Source organism: Drosophila suzukii, chromosome 3 (genome assembly GCF_043229965.1).
Source record: "Drosophila suzukii chromosome 3, CBGP_Dsuzu_IsoJpt1.0, whole genome shotgun sequence".
Lineage (NCBI taxonomy): Eukaryota > Metazoa > Arthropoda > Insecta > Diptera > Drosophilidae > Drosophila > Drosophila suzukii.
The window spans coordinates 70,957,965-70,977,741 of record NC_092082.1 but is presented as its reverse complement, the minus strand read 5'-3'; the positions used below and the strand labels follow the sequence as shown (position 1 = coordinate 70,977,741).

At 45.9% G+C, this 19,777-nt stretch overlaps 9 protein-coding genes across 12 annotated transcripts; 3 read left to right on the top strand and 6 right to left on the bottom strand.

Moving 5' to 3' along the window:
- Positions 1-1,391: 1,391 nt before the first annotated feature.
- TFAM (mitochondrial transcription factor A) lies at positions 1,392-3,251 on the bottom strand. 3 transcript variants are annotated; one of them, XM_065867000.2, is made up of 3 exons: positions 3,025-3,250; positions 2,365-2,961; positions 1,392-1,770 (listed from the first exon to the last, which is right to left on the bottom strand). In XM_065867000.2, the coding sequence occupies exons 1-3, from the start codon at positions 3,090-3,092 to the stop codon at positions 1,644-1,646; spliced, it is 792 nt and encodes a 263-aa protein (XP_065723072.2). In that variant the 5' UTR covers positions 3,093-3,250; the 3' UTR covers positions 1,392-1,643. The 3 variants fall into 3 exon arrangements, with proteins under 3 accessions (XP_065723072.2, XP_036674621.3, XP_065723071.2); XM_036818726.3 differs by having other exon boundaries at positions 2,365-2,943; positions 3,025-3,247; XM_065866999.2 differs by having other exon boundaries at positions 2,365-3,251.
- A 69-nt stretch (positions 3,252-3,320) lies between these two features.
- Positions 3,321-4,407, top strand: LOC108007810 (esterase CG5412). Its single transcript, XM_065867001.2, has 2 exons — positions 3,321-3,850; positions 3,910-4,407. The coding sequence occupies exons 1-2, from the start codon at positions 3,403-3,405 to the stop codon at positions 4,299-4,301; spliced, it is 840 nt and encodes a 279-aa protein (XP_065723073.2). The 5' UTR covers positions 3,321-3,402; the 3' UTR covers positions 4,302-4,407.
- Positions 4,408-4,484: 77 nt separating this feature from the next.
- Positions 4,485-6,135, bottom strand: EloB (elongin B). The gene is made up of 4 exons (XM_017071579.4): positions 5,722-6,135; positions 5,425-5,518; positions 5,191-5,335; positions 4,485-5,066 (listed from the first exon to the last, which is right to left on the bottom strand). Exons 1-4 carry the CDS (start codon positions 5,722-5,724, stop codon positions 4,952-4,954), a joined length of 357 nt encoding a protein of 118 aa, XP_016927068.1. The 5' UTR covers positions 5,725-6,135; the 3' UTR covers positions 4,485-4,951.
- A 327-nt stretch (positions 6,136-6,462) lies between these two features.
- Positions 6,463-7,148, top strand: Srp14 (signal recognition particle 14). The gene is made up of 4 exons (XM_017071580.4): positions 6,463-6,586; positions 6,643-6,715; positions 6,784-6,884; positions 6,940-7,148. Exons 1-4 carry the CDS (start codon positions 6,563-6,565, stop codon positions 7,069-7,071), a joined length of 330 nt encoding a protein of 109 aa, XP_016927069.3. The 5' UTR covers positions 6,463-6,562; the 3' UTR covers positions 7,072-7,148.
- LOC108007812 (uncharacterized) lies at positions 7,080-7,932 on the bottom strand. Its single transcript, XM_017071578.4, has 3 exons — positions 7,801-7,932; positions 7,486-7,744; positions 7,080-7,430 (listed from the first exon to the last, which is right to left on the bottom strand). Exons 1-3 carry the CDS (start codon positions 7,867-7,869, stop codon positions 7,180-7,182), a joined length of 579 nt encoding a protein of 192 aa, XP_016927067.4. The 5' UTR covers positions 7,870-7,932; the 3' UTR covers positions 7,080-7,179.
- Positions 7,933-8,194: 262 nt separating this feature from the next.
- LOC108007804 (uncharacterized) lies at positions 8,195-12,401 on the bottom strand. Its single transcript, XM_065866221.2, has 7 exons — positions 12,021-12,401; positions 11,767-11,918; positions 9,848-10,724; positions 9,670-9,789; positions 9,438-9,602; positions 9,263-9,371; positions 8,195-9,204 (listed from the first exon to the last, which is right to left on the bottom strand). The coding sequence occupies exons 1-7, from the start codon at positions 12,067-12,069 to the stop codon at positions 8,964-8,966; spliced, it is 1,713 nt and encodes a 570-aa protein (XP_065722293.2). The 5' UTR covers positions 12,070-12,401; the 3' UTR covers positions 8,195-8,963.
- A 444-nt stretch (positions 12,402-12,845) lies between these two features.
- On the bottom strand, positions 12,846-15,247 carry Septin2 (septin 2). The gene is made up of 2 exons (XM_036818630.3): positions 15,012-15,247; positions 12,846-14,174 (listed from the first exon to the last, which is right to left on the bottom strand). Exons 1-2 carry the CDS (start codon positions 15,157-15,159, stop codon positions 13,063-13,065), a joined length of 1,260 nt encoding a protein of 419 aa, XP_036674525.2. The 5' UTR covers positions 15,160-15,247; the 3' UTR covers positions 12,846-13,062.
- A 256-nt stretch (positions 15,248-15,503) lies between these two features.
- On the top strand, positions 15,504-17,824 carry Srp72 (signal recognition particle 72). The gene is made up of 4 exons (XM_017077271.4): positions 15,504-15,727; positions 15,791-16,827; positions 16,895-17,577; positions 17,638-17,824. The coding sequence occupies exons 1-4, from the start codon at positions 15,616-15,618 to the stop codon at positions 17,765-17,767; spliced, it is 1,962 nt and encodes a 653-aa protein (XP_016932760.3). The 5' UTR covers positions 15,504-15,615; the 3' UTR covers positions 17,768-17,824.
- Positions 17,825-17,928: 104 nt separating this feature from the next.
- Pus1 (Pseudouridine synthase 1) lies at positions 17,929-19,767 on the bottom strand. 2 transcript variants are annotated; one of them, XM_065866222.2, is made up of 5 exons: positions 19,750-19,767; positions 19,489-19,613; positions 18,943-19,428; positions 18,607-18,883; positions 17,929-18,550 (listed from the first exon to the last, which is right to left on the bottom strand). In XM_065866222.2, the coding sequence occupies exons 2-5, from the start codon at positions 19,526-19,528 to the stop codon at positions 18,028-18,030; spliced, it is 1,326 nt and encodes a 441-aa protein (XP_065722294.1). In that variant the 5' UTR covers positions 19,529-19,613; positions 19,750-19,767; the 3' UTR covers positions 17,929-18,027. The 2 variants fall into 2 exon arrangements, with proteins under 2 accessions (XP_065722294.1, XP_065722295.1); XM_065866223.1 differs by lacking the exon at positions 19,750-19,767 and having other exon boundaries at positions 19,493-19,613.
- Between the last annotated feature and the right edge of the window lie 10 nt (positions 19,768-19,777).

Genomic DNA, 19,777 nt, shown 5'->3' with positions numbered 1-19,777 from the left:
GCTTGCGCAATTCCGCTGTTGGCGGTGGCCCGAACGTGGTATTTGGCCAGAAAACTCGGAGGTAGCTCAGATTCTTGCCCAAGAATGTGGCGGTCGTTGGCTGTGGAAAAGTGTTTTGGCCAATGCCAGGCGAAAAAAGTTTGTGGGGTGAGCCGGACTGCATTGCCTCGAAATTGGGTGAAAACATTTTCAATTATCTAGACTCTAGAGCGGAAAACGCAAGGCGGCATGACGAAAACTATGGAAATCTCAAGTCATGATTCGACTACCCGTCAGGGGATTACTGGAAGGCGAAGCCTCTCTTTCGACAGCCGACTGTCTTCTCCCCCTGGAAGGCCGTCTACCTGAGATACCTGTGCGCTCCAGAGAGCCGAAACTGTTTCGAAATCGAGTCAAATGGAGTGAGAGGCGTTCCAAGAAGACACGATACGAGCAGATACGGGTTTAGAAGGAATAAATACATACATACAACTATTTAAGAAAATATTAAAAGATACTTATTTAATAAAAATAATTTTACGATCTTGAATAAATATATACTCTTTTAAGGTTCCTCTACCGCTTACATCGGCTACAAATAAGCAATAGAGAAATTTAAATATTAAAAACTCGTTAGAAAATACTAGAAAAAAAACACGCGAATTCTTGAGCAAAGGCTTATCTTCTCCAAGGACGGTCTTCTATTAATCTACTTAATCTGAAACCGGAATCCACTTTATTAACTATTTAAAGGGGGCCATTGCAAGAGTATACATATGTATAATCCGTCCCTGATAAAACACTCGAACGGTTATCAATTGTTGCTGCCTGCCTTGTACGCCGAATTCACCGACCTCAGCACTACATAAGTCGGATCGGAGAGATATATGTAGAGAGGGAGAGCGGAAATATCATGCCAGTCGTCAGCATTCCAGCCTGACCATAACCAGAGACCCCAGCCGTATTTCGGCTTCGGAGCAGTGCGTTCATTTGGAAACTGAACCGAGAAGCGAGCGGTTGTGTCCGTCTCATAGCTAAGGCCTTACTGTAGTCCCAGTCCCAGTTTGACTGTACCAATTATAACCTTTGTAATCTGCGCATTTGAGGTGACAAATCCATCGCATATTTGTTTACCGTGATCTACGCAGAGAGATTAAAACTGTGTCGATTACCGTGTTAAATCAACTAGAAATCAGTGTGATATTAACCCCGTAAGACTCAGACACGTGTTGCCAAAGACCCCATTCTTTGGTCAGCTCGCTTTGAACCCAAAACTTGCCGATGCCACGTGTTTGCTCCATACGCAACGTGTTGGCGGAAGGCCTAATATTACAAAGGTTTTTTTTAATAAATAGAATTGGCTTTGATGGACACATGCGCTTGCTCTCTAATCAGTTAAAAAATGTACAGAATTTCGTCAAAAACTGTCTTTATATTTGTAATGCTGGAGCTATTAAAATAGACCAGAAAAATTACTACATGTACCTTTCGTAAAACTAACTTCAGGAACAAGGGGTTCTAAGTTATACTTATGCGGGCTAGCATTTAATCTTTAATGCCTTAACCTTAACAATTTGCGATGAAAGAAGAAAAACGAAAAACAAAATGAATTGTGAACTATGAATTGTGGATGTGATGGTAGAAGGTGGGCCGCAAAGCTAGCACTATTTCTCTTTGGGGGCCTGCGTCTTGCGTGGCTTTGGCTCAGGAGGGTCGATAAGATTGCCATGACGCACCACGTCGATGTGGCCCAGACGGATCATCTTTTCTTCCCAAACTGAAATCGCTTTTCTGTAAAGTAAAGAAATATATGTAGGCTATAAAGACTGCGAAATAATATGGGTGGTACTAATAATTAATGGGCGATAGCAAATATTTAAGAATTTAGATGAACAGGCCTCATCAAGATTTAAGTAGTAACTTTAATAAGATACTTTCAAAAGCTTCTTCCTAAAAATCCGAGCACATACTACGATCACGTGAACTTGTTTTTAGCACTGAGAAAAAATTCCATTAAAAAAATATTATTGTCAGAACAAGAAAAAGAATTAATTTTAGTACCAAAGTTATTTCATTAACATGACATAAATATTTAAATAATAATGTAATATCTCTTTAATACTTATTAGAAGCTTGATTGAACCATTATATAATTTAGGTTTCCCAAAAAAAATTAACGAAAGATGTGCCCAATTTAATTTTGCAATCTTTTTCAACTCTAAGAGCATCCTATAATATTTCATACTGGTCATGAATGTTTGTTTATGGTTTTGAAACACAACTAAAACTGAAAAATGCTAAAAGATCTATAAACAAAGTGCGCAGTTCCCTATTAAAACATAATTAAATTCCCTCCCGGAAACCAGTCCTAAAAGTACCACGCACCTGTACAGTTCCATCTCCTTGCGCGACTCCTGCATGTACACCTCCTTCTCGGAGTCGGAGAGGCGGGTCCACTTGGCCGTGGTCTTCTGGTGCCACTCGCGGTAGGTTTGCTTGGCGCCCTGAGGGGTGTTGGTGCGTTCGCTGGCGATGAATCGCAGGAAGGCGGAGGCGGGCTTCTTGGGGCGGCCCAGCTCCTTGACCCGCTTGCGCAGCTGGCGGCGCTCCTTGGCGTCTACGAGGTCCTGCTTGAGCTGCTTGATCTCGGCGCGCTGTTCGTCGGTGAGTGTGGCATCGTACTTGGTGCGCTGCTCGAGGTAGATCTGCTGATCTCGCTTGAACTCGGCCTGCAGGCGTTCCTTCAGCTGGGCATCGGCGTCGGACCAGTTCTTGGACAGCTGGCGCACCACCTCAATGGTGGTGATCTGGGGATTGGAGGCCTTCAGCTTGGGTCGCTGCTCCCGCATGAAGCGGAAATAGGGAGTCAGGGGTTTCTTGGGCCGCGGCGGCAGGCCAACCTGCTCCTCCAGCGTTTTCGACTGGACCACCGGGGAGTTACTGATGCTGGCGGCGGCGAGGGGCCTGGGGGATGTGAGGGGTCTGTTGTCGATGTCATTGGCTATAGACGGAGCACTGGGTGGCCGATCTTTGGCTACAACTTGCCTGACTTTGTTGATTAGCGAGCCGATGAGGCCGCCGCGCGAGGACATCCGCGTGGTGGTGTAGATCATGTTCCTGATGGTGATCCGGCTTCGTTAAGTAGTTAGTTAGTAAAGCTGCTCCAAAGATTCAATTTTATCCAGTTAAGCAGCACGGAGAACTTGTTGCATTTACGGAAAATAAGTTTTACGTAAAAAATGCGGCATTCTTGGCCAAGTGTTGCCACCTGGTTTTTCGTAAATTAGAGCTGCCAGATAGTATCGAGCTTTTGTTATCGAATTTTGGTCATCTCTATTAGCTGCCCATAACCTTGTTTATTTTGTATTGCTTCCTGCCAAAAACATAAATACATTAGTTAAAAATATCTAAACCTGCCACACTATGACCAACAATGATGGTGCAGTGGAAACAGCCGGCTCCAGCAGAGCTGGCGGCAGCAAACAGCAGCCCAAGCTGGAGATCACCGAGAAAGTGCGTGTCCTGTGCCTTCACGGCTACCGGCAGAATGGAGACGCCTTCAAAAACAAGCTGGGATCCTTCCGCAAGTTCGCCTCCAAGTATGCGGAGTTTGTGTTCATCACGGCGCCCCACGTGGCCGCTGCCCTGGAGTCGGCGGCGGAGCCTGTGCCGGAGCAGCGGAGCTGGTGGGCCAACAAGGATGACGGATCCTTCAAGGGGACGAACAAGGGCGGTCCCGCCTTCGGCTTCCAGGAGAGCCTGCGCTGCGTGGAGGAGGCGTGGCGAACGCAGGGTCCGTTCCAGGGACTCCTGGGCTTCTCGCAGGGCGCCTGTTTCGTGGGCCTCATTTGCGGCCTGGCCAAAAAGAAGTGTAGGTCTTGAATAGATTAGAAAATAATCAGTTTAATTTACCTGACCAACCACCCACAGTGACCTCCATCCGCCCAGAGTTTGCTGTGCTCGCCTCGGGCTTCCTGTCCGGCAGCCTGGTGCACATGAGCGCCTATGAGGAGGCCATCAGCATACCCACGCTGCACATCTACGGCCAGACGGATGAGATCATTCCCAAGGAGATGAGCGAGTCGCTGGCGGCGCACTTCAAGAACGTCGAGGTGCTGGAGCACAGCGGTGGCCACTACTTCCCGGCGACGGCGCAGCAGAAGCAGACGTTCATTAACTTCTTCCAAGACCGGCTGCAAGAGTATCTGGAGCACCAGGAGCTGCAGCAGAGCGGCAATGCCTCTTTCGTGGACAGCGGAGCTGAGGACGACAACGATGCCGAGGTGGCCGCCATGACGGCCGAGCTGGACGAGAGTGATTAGCCGATGGACGGGGGTTTTTTCGTTTCTTTTTAATAATAATTAAATCTTATTATTACAAAAATAATGATTTGATTATAAATTATAATATAATTAGATCCCAATATTATTTAAATATTCACTCTGCTTACGAAGGATCAAGCGGATCGGGTATAGAAATTGCTGCACGTTCGCTCAGTTCGCACATTTACTTTTTATGACTTTGTGTATTTTCTCAACAAATTCGTATAAATTCCATTAAAAAAGAAACAAACAAGTGGGGGGGAGGTTAGGGTAAAATTAAAGCCGAATATTATAAATCCCATTCCAAAGTACAATTTTGTATCGGAACCATAGTGAATTGTTCCTTGCTATAAACAACGAAAAATGCATATTTAGCTATTGCGGCTGCGGGCTGCAGCTGTTGTTGCTTTTCTGACCAGGCAGGGAGGTTGCAATCGCAGGCAGATCTCCCTCTTCCGTCCGGATTTTCGTACATTTCGTTTGCGGGGGACAAGCGAGCGACAGTAGTTAAGTGTCTCAGGATTTAGCGGATTTAGTTTGTCTCGTTTTGCTGCTTTTTCTGCTGTTGCTTTTGATGATGTTATTGCTGCTGCTGTTTGTTGTTCTCGTAGGGGGTGATTGACTGACTGACTGCTGCTACTGTTGCTGCTTTATGCAACCTGCTCCTGTCCGTTCGAGGCCTCTTGGTTTTTCATCACTTCGGGTAAGTCTGGTGGTGCCGAGTAGGGTGTCATGTCCAGTGTCTCAAAGTCGCCCAACTCGTTCCTAAAAAAAGAGTTAAAGAGGATTTAATACTGGCCAGCTGTAAGCCCCGTTGTAAGCGGTACACGTGCCGCTCGCCCGCCTTGTCCGCTAGATAACCCGCACACGGCTTATCAGCGACTCTCACCTGAATGTCAAACCCAGCTGCGCCGGAGCCTGCGCCTTGGCCGTGGACACCGTCACGCCGTAGTCCTGCAACGTGCTCTCATCGTCCATGACGTCGTTGTCCTGATTGTATAACCGCTGATCCACGGGCTGCACCTTCAGTATACCTACGATCGAAGGAGATGAATAGTTTGATGGTCAGTCATGGAGTTACCCAATAATGTTGGCTCTATAAATAGATGCCCACGACACTCACCCTCGATCATTCGCTTCAGCTCGGCCACCGTTGTGTTCTCCTTGGCGTCCGTGAAGATGGTGGTCTTCTGCCGCCTGATCATAAGGAACACGTCCTGGAAAAAAGAGTGGGGTAAGGCATTTGTTTCGTTTCGGTCAAAGTTCAGTGGCGCTTTTTCAGTGTGTCATGCTTTTGGGGATGACAATCACAAAGGCGGTCTGTGCATGAATATGCGGGAATATCACTGGCACTGGGACAATTTCGATGCACTGCATTCTGGCTATGCACTGCGCTGGACTGACCATCACCACCACTCACCATGTTGCGGAGTTTGTGGCGCTGGCTGGTGCTGCGGCAGTGGCTGCTCGGATGTGGGTTAACCAGGTGGCGATGGCTAGCGATGTGCGTTCGGCAACTGACGGCGTGGGCGGCGCTTCCTTTGGCGGTTGCGGGCGTTCGTTTCGATCGGCTGGAGTTTTCCTGCTTCTGCTTCGCTTGCACCACCGCTGCTGGGCGCTTCTTTTTTCTCTCTATCCCGCTCGACCGGAGTTGGGGGCGGACGCGGGTGGGCGTGGCGTGCGGTTCGCGGTACGGCGTGCGTGCGTGTGTCTCTGTGTTTGTGCAACAGCTTCCTTGGTTGCCCCGCACTTGTAGGTTTTCGTAGTTTTACGATTTTTTCTAGCCTTTTTCCCTTTGCTGCTGCTTTCTCAACCAATTAGAGCTGTCAAACCATCGATGGCACAATCGATAGTATCGATCAGGGGTGGCCTTCACCACTAATTTCACGACCAAACTATCGATTACATTTTTCTTCCAAATTATTTGAACCTGACATTTTGAAATGGATAATTAAAATTTTATGGTAAAAAATGAAATATTTTATTTTAGAGTTTATAAAAATATGAAGTAATTTATCTTATTATAATTGTATTACTCAAAATATACACAATATACTTAACAATAAATAATTTAAAGAATTTTTTTAATTAAATTTAAATTGAAATACGTGTTTTGCTTGTATTTTAAATTTTAAAATTATATTTTGATAGTTTAATGAAGAGCTTGAGTAGCCCTGGAAACACCACAAAAATGTACTAAAAAATCCCGCGACAACTGTCAGTGTCACTTCTCTCGTTTCGCCTGTTTTATTTGCCACGAAATGGTTTTGCTGGATAATTCGAACGTAAATAAATGAATAACTTTGTAAATAAGCGGTTAAACAAACCTGGTTTCTTACAGTTCATCCTGCGCCTGGAGAAGATCGCCAATGCGGCGAAGAAGGACTCCTCCTTCACGTTGACATTCAAGCGATGTGAGTGGTGCCACCTGAAAACATGAAAGTTGCGGAGTAACGAATACTAATTAATTATTATTCTCTAGATGATGGCCACGACAAACCCGTGCCAAGAGCAGGACGACCCCCGCTGCCCAAGCCCGAAACCTACATGTGCCTGATACGAGCCCAGTCCAAATCACAGAAGGTAACACCAATCTAGTTTCTCTCTAAAATCCTTTTAAAACCAACTTCTCCGGCAGATTTCCACCGTCGTGCGGCAGGAGGATGTGCCCGCCATGATGGGCATGTACTCACAGTTCATGAAGAGCAAGATGGATGGCCTGAAGCGGGTTAAGAAGGTCAAAAGCAAGGCCAAGGCGACAAAGGGTTAAACGGGGAGTAGGTCGTAGCTAGATTTTATTTGACTGTTAGCAGGTCTCTTGTTTTAAATGCATCATTTTGTACTGTACATTTTCTGGCTTTTACTTTCTGTATTTATCTTAAATCTGCCGCAGATCGAGCAGCCACTTGGGCAGTTCGCCCTGCCGCAATCCATAGATGAACTTCGGTTTTATCAGGTGCACCAAACTGTAAAGATCCTCGTTCAGATCGGTTTCGCTCAGGAGATCTTCGTCTATGTAAAGAACATCTATACCCTGACTGAGACCAATGTGAAACGATCCATGGGCCTTGGGCAAAAAGTCCAGATAGCCGGACAGGCGGTCCACAATCAAATATTTGGCCTGGCCATCTATAAATAGAAATGGCTGGAGAACTGAAGTATAAGACGAACAGGGAATACCAACTATCTATGTAGAATAGGCGTGCCTCCAAGCCATTTTCGTTCTTTCCCGCTGGTATCAACGTGATGGTGATCTCGGTTTCGTTGTACACAATTTGAGTGGGCTCATTTGGCTTGAGGGTTTTGGATGTGCACTTCTCTGGGAAGCTGGAAATAAACAGCCGTAGGATTTCTTGTTCAGATCCTACAACATATTTGCACCAATTTTGGGGAAGTACGGGATCGTTGAATGCGGCTGTTGATAAGAGCAAGGCTCCACTGTGCTGGAATAACAAATGGTAGTGATGGGACTCCCAAATAATGTACATATATTACTTACTTCATCGAATATACCATATTTTTCCCCTCTCTGAAGAATTAAAGGCTGTCCAATGTCATTTAAAAACATTATTAACTATAATCCGCCAAGTGTTTTGGAAATGTTGCTTTTCTTTGGTGTTACCAATGCGTACTACTGAGAAAATCCAAAATCGCAATGTTTCAAGACTGAAATTTTACCGCGAAATTCAAAAAATAATTAAAATGTGATACTTAAAAATGTATTTAGATATTTTAAAAACAAGCCCTTATTCGTAGTTGAAAAACTATCAACTGATAAAACGTTTTTTTAATTTTGATTATCTACAAAAAAGGGGCAGTAGGCACCCCGAAAGTAAGCCTTATTTCAATACTTTGTAGACCCCTCCCCTTCCGGTATTTAAAAAAAACAATAGTTTTTAGCTTTATAAGTATATGGGTTTTCTTTAAACTTTTCGTTTTAGTTAAACGTACATACTGTTTGTTCTATATCTATCACAATGAATATTTGTGTCGCGTGTGTTTTAGTGTGAGATGCGATGTGTCTTTGTCAGAGAATTTGGATCACAATACAATGGAAACAATCGAATTGACTTATGCTAGCATTTAACTCTTCACGAACAACTCACGCATAAGTTAAGTGTAAATTTAACCACATTTCTTTTTGCTTTTAGAACAAAGACAGTCTTTAACAATATCCGAAGGGATCTGCAGTTGCGTTCCCGAACCCTGCTGCACACCCGATATTGCGATTTAAATGGTAGCTTGTTACTCGACATTTGGCCATTGATGAGCAAGTGTGTGCGTAATGTTGGATAGAGATGATTGCAATGGGTAACATAGGGGGATATAAAGTATATGGAAACGTAAAAAAGATTCTATCATCTCTATTCATGCACAAGTGGCGTAACCCATAGGTGCCGGTGTACAACAAGAAAATGACTAAAGCACATGAGTGTGCACATACAAATAATAACAAATAACTATCACACCTGATCCCCATTTCGAGTCCGATCAAAATTTGTGGAAACTGACTTGAATTTTTAAACAAAATTCACAGATCAATTACGATTTAAACAAATTTGAAGGGAGCTGGGAACAGATCGTCATAACTTAGGCGCCGAAATTAAATTAAATTGAATAATTTGCATAGGTAACCAAGTTCCAACCGAACCGCACAAGGATCTAGTTGAAAGTGTTGTAGCGCAGGTTACTATCTACATCGCCCACATTGCCTCCAAAGCCCGGACTGGGCGGCTGGTCCTGGTCCGCCATGAGATCTGCGCTGGACTGCGAGTGACGCCGCTGACCCGGCCACGTCCAGACATCGCGAATGCTATCGATTAAGCGCTGCGGGAATGTCTTGTACTCCATGTCCACCGACTGAGTATCGCCGAAGTTAAAGTCGGCCACCTCAACATTGAAGCTGTGGAAGGGAGCAGATTGTAGGGAGTTTTTTACATAGTTAAACAGCCAGATCTTACCGATTTCCCCGCTGAATATAATAGGCTACGCCGAAAACAACTAGAATTACGGCCACCAATGTGCATGTCACGGGCACAACCACTACTGAAAGCTGAGACTGGCGCTGGGCTGCAAGGTAAAATAAAATAAATTGTATATAATCATATGGAAAGCTTAGATTTGAGTTCAACCCACCTTCATACATGTTCATGGTGACCTGATTTAGGGTTTGGGAGACCTGATTGCGTATGAAGAACAGAATGGTCTTGCTTTCACCGAAGTAACGCTTATATTCATAAGAACAGTTCTCGATTGGGTCGTACCGAATACAAGTCTCATTTCCCGTGGAGTTGTAAGGAGCTGCAAAGGAAAATTATATATTATAACATTATAACACGTTACAAAACGAAGTGCAATGTTTACTTACCTGTGTAAACCTGAGTGCAAAGATCAAACGGTGGCGATCCCTTGCAGTTCACATTCAGCTGAAGCATTTCCCAGTGTTGCAGCCAATTCTTGCCCGTGGTTCCGAAACCGGTGATGGGGTCTGAAGGGAATTTAAGTTGTTAAAGCAGATCATAAATAAAAATAAAGCAAACCCATACCCTTGGACACAATGCGTGTCTGGAAGTAGCCGTATATCTGTTTCGGATCCTGCGCCACGTACTTTTTGTTCACGCAATCGAAAGGCGGCTGATTGCCGGGGACCAACGTGAGCTTGGAAATCCTTTTTACTCCCAGCGGGTTGACCAGCGCCACAGATACATTCCCAGCGGAGTCCTTCTGCTGCTTAAGGGCGCTGGTTAGGTTCAGGCCCAGCATAGCAGCGTTGGCGTGCATGGCCTCGATTAGATCACGTTTGACTCGTGCTGGTGGCTTTGGAGTAGTGGTGGAAGTGGTCGTAGTCGCGGGCGTTGTTGTGGTTTTTGGAGTGGTCGTTGTGGCTGGTGTTGTTGAAGTTGTCGTAGTGGCTGGAGTAGTAGTTGTGGTTGTTGTTGTCGTGGTAGTGGTTGTGGTTGTTGTTGTGGTAGTGGTGGTCGTAGTTGAGGGCGTTGGCTCTGGCGGAATCTCCAGCGAAGCCACCACTAAGGCCTCCACATCATAGTATTGCTCAGCTTTCGGATATGAGGCCAGATAGTCCAGGGCACTGGACATGCCAAGATATGTACAGTTTTGAAACCAATACGTCTGAATGTGATAGCCCTTCGCCCGCAGAAATGATAGGTCCGCATCGGATAGCAATATGCTGTGATTCACCGCCTCCTGCGTGGACACAAACTCATGGGGCCGCGTCACATTGTTCTGAATCAGCTCCAATCTGCCGACCAGCAAGTTGTCCAGCTTGATTCCCTTCTGACCCTTGGCCTCCGTAAACCAGAAGACGGCATACTTCTCCACTTCGACCCTAATCACATGCGTGGATGGCTGCTCCTGCGTGTAGACCACGGTCCAATTGCTGTTGGCGTTTTTCGTTTCAATCACCTGCAGGCACAAAAGTGATCGGTTAGTATAATTGGTAGTAGTTTTAAGCCACTCTACATGCAAATTAATCTACAATAGTAACCACCGAACGCCGCAGATATGGCCACGTACCAGGCACAATCGGCAAAACTGTCGCTGAATAGTAATTGTGTAAAATTACCATTCAAATGACGCCATATCAATTGAAGCCACATGGCTGGGATTGAACTGGAAAAGCGGTCGCCGGTTTGCACATCTCAACTCTGGCTTAGGGGTCTAAAAATATGTGTATACTAAGTAAAGCTGCCCTATCAGCCATGAACTGCATTTTATGACGACTTATTAATAAATTTTACGCTATCTAAATTATATATTATAAAATGTATTTATCTACAACAACATGTTTTTTTTAAGGAATTTAAGATTATTGTGGAAACAAATACGAAGTGTGTTGATGTTAATTCTCATTCGTATTTGGTTTTTTGAAAAACTAATTAAAAGGAGATTCCCAAAATAATTAACTTTCAAAAGCTGTGAAAATCACAGTTCTTCGGTGAGTCAATCATTGACCAATAAACAAATATTTAGACATTTAAACATGTACATAGTTCATGAGAACAAATTAAGTTTTTTTTAAATAATATACGTAGAAACTCTAACCCGGAATATTTAAGTAAAAAAAACTTGAAAAATATGAATATTTAGTGTCCTTACAATGAAGTGCAATAGCTGCCCTGAAGCCTGCTTTTCTCAATAAGAGAGCTCAAGAAACTTTGAGAAAGAGGGATTATAAACGAAATTCGACCGATAACGAAATCCCTTGGGATATTAACTGATAAGAGATATTTAATTCTTTGTGTTTGGTTTTACTTTTGGAGAGGTGAACCACTTGCAGCCAGCTGTCCTAACCAGTTTTATATGCCAGTTAAACAAACGTAGTCCGTAGACATGCTTGCATTTGTGTTTGCATTCAGAGGCAATTAGTCATACCCGTGGACTCGGAGCTTTCTTTCTTTGTTTGATCACGTTCTGGGGATTGGAAATGGATATGGGGAACCATTACCTCTCTATGGCCAGCACTGTCGGTCCAGGTGAACCTGTAGGATTTTCCGTCAGCAGCCGGTTTATCGCCATCGAAGAGCTGGGCGGACACATTGATGGTGGATCCGATGAGGGCCTGGTCGGGAGCGGTGATGATGACCGTGAAACAGGTAACTGAAAAATTGAGGAATCGTTAGTAAGTTTTGGTGCCATACCATAGTTGTTCTGATTTCACCGCCTGCACTGTCATCCATAAATAATAACCATTATCCATACCTGTCTGCAGAAAAGCGTAGAAAACCAGTGACGACGCTATTGGCGACATGTTCGCCCTGCCGATTGGAATTTCCCGTCCACTCGAAGCTTACTATGGAAAATCACTTGGGAGCTCCCCTGTCGCGAGTCCCCTCCCTTACCATCAAATCGTAATCCAATCCAAGCAACAAACAAAATTTATAACGAAAAAAAACAAAACACAAAGGGGTGTCTCACTTTTCCCAACAGATACACCCACTTTCACGATGTGTACTATACGTTGAACACGGTTAATTGCTTTCGTTTCGATTCGGAACTATAGGTCTCTATAGTTCTGCTGAATTTGCTGTGGTGATTCTATTATTGCGTTTTTAATTTGTTCCACAACTTTTTTTTTTTGCGTAGGAATTAGTGTGGCCGGGTGGTGGACAACTAAATTGGCTAAATATGGTCTCACTACAGCCACCCTACTAAATTATCCCGCCAAGTGCCAAATTCAAAATTTAAGCGTAAATTAAAAATAAATACAAATCACAAAAAATTTCGGTGATTTATATAAAAATTCAAGCCATTAAAATTTAAGCCAGCGTACAATAATGAAAATATTAAAGTTTCACTAAGGTGATCTAAATAAAAATTCAAATTATTAGGGTTTTCAAAAGGTAATATAAAATAACTTGTGTAATAAAATATAAATTTAACAAAATTTTATAATTATTATATAAATTATAATAATTTTATTGAAATTTAATTTTGGCTTCAACACCCATTCAAGGACATTTTAACCAGATGAAAATACACGTACCACTTCAACAATATCTTTTAAATCATATAAAACTCCCCTAGTTTACCTTGTTAAAATACTAAGTTCGATTTATTCGTTAGTTGTAAATACATAATCATATATGTCTGCGTACATATGCGTGTAGTTGTGTATATGTTAATATTTGAAGTAAACTTAATAGTACAAATGAAAGACAACGAGATGAGAAAGCAATAATTACTTTGGGATTAGCGAACCGCACAGAATTCTCAATACATTGCTCGGCGGCGGCGCCGTATTCTACTTCTTCTTGCTCTTGCCAAGGGTGAGCGTGTGGTGGGCGGTGGCCAACTGCTGCTTGCGCCGCTGGAAGTCAAGGTAGTCCTCCTCGAGCGCCTTGCGCGACTCCTCCAGCTTGCGCTTCTCCTCGGCATGGTCCCGCTTCAGCTTCTCGAACTTGGCGTGCAGGTCCTTCTCGCTCTCCTTCAGCTCGGCCTCCTTCTCCTTTACCCGCTGCACGAACATCTGGCGCACCTCCTCCTCCTTGGACTGCAGCTCGGCCAGGTGATTGGAGCGCTTGGCCTCGAATGTCTGCTGGAACGAGATCGGCTTGTTGTCGCTATCCACATCGCTGAAGCCCATCTGCTCCAGCCGCTTCTGGCGATACAGCTCGTAGTGCCGCGTGTGCGTTTTCTCGCGCATGTCTTCCATGTTGGTGCGAATGAGCATCTCGCGCAGCTTCACAAAGTCGCAGTGCGTCTCGTTCTCCACCTGCACCGTGCCCCAGGGATACTGGCGGGCGCGGATGAGCTTGTTGCCCACCTTAATGAACTCCGTGCTGCCGACGACGGCGAAGGGAATGTGCGAGTTCATGCTGGTGTTAGTCTCGGCCACCGTTTCGTCGTCGGTGGGGAACTGATAGATGTGCACTCCATTGGTATTCAGCTCCTGGATGATCTTCGCCTTGAATCGCTGCAGCTCAACCTTGGAAATGGTGTCCGCCTTGGCGATCACCGGAATGATGTTCACCTTGCTGTCCAGCTTCTTCATGCACACCAGATCCAGCGACTTGAGTCCGTGCCCGGTGGGGCAGATGAAGTACAGGCAGATGTGGATGCGGCTGTCGTGGCACGTCACCAGCGATCGCTTGATCTTCAGCTCCTCCTGCAGATAGTTCTCGAACTGGGCGTCGATGTAGTCGACCACCGCTTTGAACGAGTCGTCCTTGTTGATCTGGTCGCCATAGCCCACTGTGTCACAGATGGTCAACTTGAGTCGCACATTGCTCTCCTGCAGCTCGTAGGTGTGAGCCTTCAACTTGACGCTGGGCAGGGTATGGGGACTTGGTGTGGACTCGAAGCTGGTGTTAAACAGCGTGTCCATCAGCGTCGACTTGCCCAGTCCAGTTTCGCCTGCGGAGAGGAAAGATTTTGTAATGGGGGTCAGATTGGTGTCAGATTTGGGGGGAGTCATCGCCCAAGTGGGCTCAATTGGGCATAGAAGCACTGCGGCATTGGTGTCAGGGTGAAATTGTAGAAAGCAGCAAAGGAAATCGATTGCCGGCCACTTTGCATACTAATCGTGGCTGGGCGTCTGGTTGTTTCAATTGTTTACCCGCATTTCTGTATGTAGGTGATTCACTTTATCTGAGCAATGCACTCCAAAATGAGACACTTGAGTACATAGCACAGCGGTGGGGAAATCAATAGCATTTTTAATTAGGGAAATGTTTTTGGTTTCGCAATTGGACAACAGTATGTTTAATATAATTTGTTCTACTTCAAGTTCATGAAACTTAAGAAAGTTTTAAGTTACCTTTTCTACTCTTTACATATTATATTACTATCATGATTTCACTTTATCTTTATTAATAACAATAAGAGAAAGCTGTTAAATTATTTAATTGAAATTAATTAATTAAATGTAGTAAAGTGTATTTAATAACTTCAAAAAATGGATATTATTTAGAAAATACATTTTAGGGAATGGGATAATGATTTAAGTGATGTTAAAGATGAAATATCTCTTGAGTTTGACGATTCTTTGCATTTTCAGTGGCTTTGAACTTGTGCAAATCATTGGTTTAATTTAAAGTTAATGCAATGCCATGGTTTAGTTAATGATGACTATTGGCAAAACTCAATGCTACTTCTTTGGCCGCCTCTGTTTTTACATGCAAGTAAAACTTCGGTTGATTCACTGTGCCGCATACACACTCACACACGGAAACTGCACCCGCATATACACACCTATACACATGACGTTGAAGACGAATCCGTTCTGGACACTCTTGTTGACCAGTTGGTCCGGCAGGCTGTCGAATCCCACATGGCCGGACTGCTTCAGGTTGCGGAGGTGCACCTCCTTCTTGTTGACGAAATCCACTTCGGCGGACATTTTCCAATAGTCCAATCAAGTAATCCAATAATCCGGCACAGATTGGATCAAAAGTATCGCGCAAAGGCGTCGCCAGTAGAGGTTTCGATTAAAGCATCGATGCATCGATGTTTTTCCAATTTTCCAAAACATCGATGTTTATTTTGACTATCGATGTTTCTAGCAGCTCAGGAAAGTGCCATTTTAAATCTTAAAAAATTGTGTAAATATTTTTTTAGTAATGTTAACATGTTTAATTATTTAAATTATAAAAGAGCATAAATATAAAACAAACTAATATTTAAAAAATTTCCCAAGCAGCCTGGAAACAATCACTTGAAAAAGCCGCCGATCTGGCAGCTCCGCTTTGCTGATGTGTCTACAAATGTCAAAAGTTGCATGTTAAGCAGAAGGCGAAAGTTTAGGTCCGCATATTAAAGGTATTTTAACTCTTAACCAACCTGCTGAGCAACCAGGATGTCGAAGGACGCCAATCCCAAGGAGGCGCTGATCAAGGCGGCCTACGCCGATGTGCACAAGTTCGGCAATAACCGCGAGTTCGACAAGGCCGTCAAGGCAGTGAATCGCAGTAAGTTTTTGGGACTCGAATAAGACTCACCCATTTGTTGACCCACTTTATGATGTCCCACAGTCCTGGGCGTTGCTCCCGATGATCCCACGGCCCTGCACTGCAAGGTGGTGTGCCTGGTGCAGCTGTCTAAGTTCGAGGAGGCCTACAAGTTCATCGAGAAGAACCGTCTGTCCTCGCTGATCTTCGAGAAGGCCTACTGCGAGTACCGCCTGAACAAGCAGCAGCAGGCGCTGAAGACCATCGACGATGCGGGCCTGCAACCCCTGCCGCCCAATCTCAAGGAGCTGCGCACCCAGGTCCTGTACCGCCTGGAGCGCTATGATGAATGCCTAGACTCATACCGTGACATCATCAAGAACACCAGCGACGAGTACGAGGACGAACGCCGTACCAACCTAAGCGCTGTGGCCGCCAACCTGGCTGTGGACCAGGACAAAGAGGTGCCCGAGGTACCGGAGGACACCTACGAGCAGTACTTCAACAGCGCCTGCATCCAGGCCAACCGGCAGAAGTACGCCGAGGCCGAGCGCAAGTTGCGCACCAGCGAGAAGCTCTGCCGTGAGTTCCTCGAAGAGGAGGGCGCCTCCGAGGACGAGATCATTGAAGAGGTGGACGTCATCCGCGTCCAGTTGGCCTACGTCCTGCAGCTGCAGGGCAAGATCAAGGAGGCAGGCACCATCTACGCCGACTGCCTGCGCCACAAGCCCAAGGACGCGGCCCTGGTGGCCGTGGCCAGCAACAACTCTGTGGTGATCAACAAGGACCAGAACGTCTTCGACTCCAAGAAGAAGATACGCGCTGCCCTGGCCGACGCCTGTGAACCGAAGCTCACTTCGCGCCAGAAGCAGGTCATCGCTCTCAACAACTGCCTGCTGGCCCTCTATACCAACGCCGCCGACCAGGTGCAACAGCTCAGTCAGAAGCTAGCCCAAACTTATCCGCAGGTGGAGTTCGAAGCGCTGCTCATCCGCTGCAGCCAGCTGGCCAAGGATCGCAAGCACAAGGAGGCAATCGAGCAGCTCCAAAAGTTCGCTGCAGTTCATAAGTCGCATGCATTTATAAGCAAGTTCGCCGTCATCCAACTGCAACTACTGCAGGTAAGATCTTATATTTTTAATGGAATCCGAAGAGGGAAACTTATCCTTATTATCTTTCTCCTCACAGGGCAGCCGCAAGGATGCCATTGATACCCTGCTCTCTTTGGGCGAGGCCAAGTACAAGCCCGGCATTGTCTCCGCTCTGGTGTCCCTTTACCTAGGCACGGACAACAAGACGGCTGCTTCGGCGCTGCTCAAGTCAGCCGTAGACTGGTACAAGAAGAACAACGTGAGCAGTGGCGATCTGTCGGACATGTGGCGTCAGGCAGCCGAGTTCCACTTGCGCGGCGGAGCTTCCGAAACAGCCGCTAGCTCTCTGGAGGAACTGCTCAAGTTGAACCCCAACGACACTAAGGTTTTGGCCCAGCTGGTCATCGCCTACGCCCAGTTCCAACCCAAGCGGGCTCTAGAGCTCAGCAGGAAACTGCCTAAGCTGGAGACGCTGACCACGGCTTCCGAAATCGATGCCTTGGAGGCGGCCAACTGGGTGATGTCAGCCAAGGCGGCCAAGAAGTCTGCCAATGCCAAGATCGAACCCTCGCCGAGCACCCCCATCGAGAAAAAGAAGAACCATAACCGCAAACGAAAGGGCAAGCTGCCCAAGAACTACAACGCCGAAGTGGGTCCCGATCCGGAGCGGTGGTTGCCCAAGTACGAGCGCACTGGCTTCCGCAAGAAGCGAGGTGGAGCACGCGGCAAGGATGTCATCAAGGGATCCCAGGGCATGGCCTCGGGAGCAGCCGATCAATAGTAAGCTCATTAGGCGGTGAATCAATAGATTGTGTTTCTAATTTTAACTTTTCCTTGCAGCGACATGTCTAACCGCGTCAATCTGACTAAGAACTCCCCCGTCACCCCCGTTTACCAGGAGCCGACCCCCGGACCAAGGCAGCAGCACCGCAAGGGTGGCCACAAAAAGAAGAAGGGCGGACGCTTCTAGGTTAAAATGCATTTATACTTTTGAACGCCAATTATAAAACCCGCTTTTGCATGTTAACTTATTGTCTACACTCGGAATTTATTAGACTGGGTTGATTATTGTGGAGATCAGATTTTAAAAGTAGATGGCTAGGATCCATCTTCTATTTGCAATAAAACTGATTTAAAAAAAAGATTTTATTTTATTTTAATAAAAATGAAATATTAAAATTCAAATCTTGCAAACATTTTGCATCCACAAAAATCCACCTAAAAAAATGCTCATTCATCATTATCGTCATCGTCACCCTTACTTTTCTTGCCATCCGCGGGTGGGGGAGCGTCATCCTTTCTCGTGTCGTACGAGTGATAATGCAACGTTCCTATCCAGTCGAGCATGTTGCGCTGCTCTGCTTCCGTCTTGTAGATCTGACTAAAGATCTCCCGCTCAATGAACTCCTGGACTTTCGTCTCTTGGGCCTCCCACGTCAGCGGGTTGTGGATGCCGTCCTTGCCGTAGCGATCGTTGTAGCGCTCGTAGTGGACCGTGTCCAGGACGAGGCCCAATCCAGGGGCCATCGGCAGGTCCAGGCGCTCCTCGGTTAGTGCTCGCTCCAAACTCGTCGTCGTCGTGTTGCCCCGCACAATGGCAATGGCAAGACCCACCATCTTGCGGATCTGATGCAGCATGAAGCTCTGACCCTTCACCTTTAGGGTAACGAACTCTATGCCCTGGGGGCTCTGGAATGGCTCACTGCACGTGAAGGACATGATGAAGCGCTTGGACGAGGGATCCAGGAAGCTCCTAAAAGGGTAGATAACAGTTAGTTGGAAAAAACGAAAGAGTAGCGACTAACTTACTTCTTGCTAGTAAAGTTGTGAAAGTTCTTCGTGCCTTCGTAGAGCTTTAGAGTGTCTTTGACTTTATCCAGCAGCTCTGGGGAAATACGAAAGGTATCGTGCAAGTCCTCGACCTTTTCTTCGCAGGACGCAAAGGCCATGGTGGGCAGTGTGTAGGTGTAAGTCCGGGCATTGCACTGATCCTTGGCATTGAAGCCCTTAGTCACGCGCTCGACTCCAAAAAGACGGATCTGTTCCGGCAGGTCGGCATTGAAGGCCTCCAGGTCCAGCTCCTCGGCTAGAGAAAGATTACGATTCAGCAATTATATGATGCAGCTATGAAATCTACCAACTTACGCAGCTTGACGGAGCACACCTGGCGGGCGGCAGAGACGCCCTTGTCGGTGCGGGCGGCCCTCTGGAAGCAGGCGATCTGCACCTGCTCAAAGCTGTCCTCCGTGATCCACTTGTGCTTAAGCATGGCCTTGAAGAGCTCCTCCTCGATGGTCTGCATTCCGGGATTGCGCTGCATCCCAAAGTAGTTGGCCCCGCAGTAGCTCAGCAGGATGGCGCTCTTCTTGCGCTTGATCCGCTCTGCGGGATCGAAGGGCGGCCGCTTCACCCCGCTGGCCGCATCCTTCTCGTCCTGCTCCTTCCAGTCAACCCACTTTTTGCGCTTCAGCGTTCGCTTGATCCGGTTGGTCTCCTTCACGCTCTCGTCCTCCAGGCTCTTGGCCTCCTTCCTGGCTTCCTTTTCCAACTCCAGTTTGTCTAGGGCCTCTGACATGGCTGCAGCAAAGGATTTGTGGCGGTTCCAGGGATTACTGAGGGTTTTCAGGCGAACTATGAAAGCACAAACGCGGATTAGCTTTTGGTTTGGCGGTTAGAACACTAATAATTAACCTGCCTTGGTGTAGTGGTTTATTAGCCGGCTTAAAAACATTAAATAAACAATTCTAAATTCAAGGTGGAGGAATTCCCACACGTGTGTTGATGCTTCTTCTTCTTCTAGCTCTGTTAGCGTTCAGCTGTTTTTGAAAAGAACGGTAGTTATGTTTTGATTGGATTTTATGGGAAATTCGTATACTAAGAATTGGTTTAGAAATTATATTTTATTACCCACTTTATTTAATAGTTTGTTTAATTTAAGCTTCAATTACTTACTTAAATTATTTTATTTGATAGTGTGACC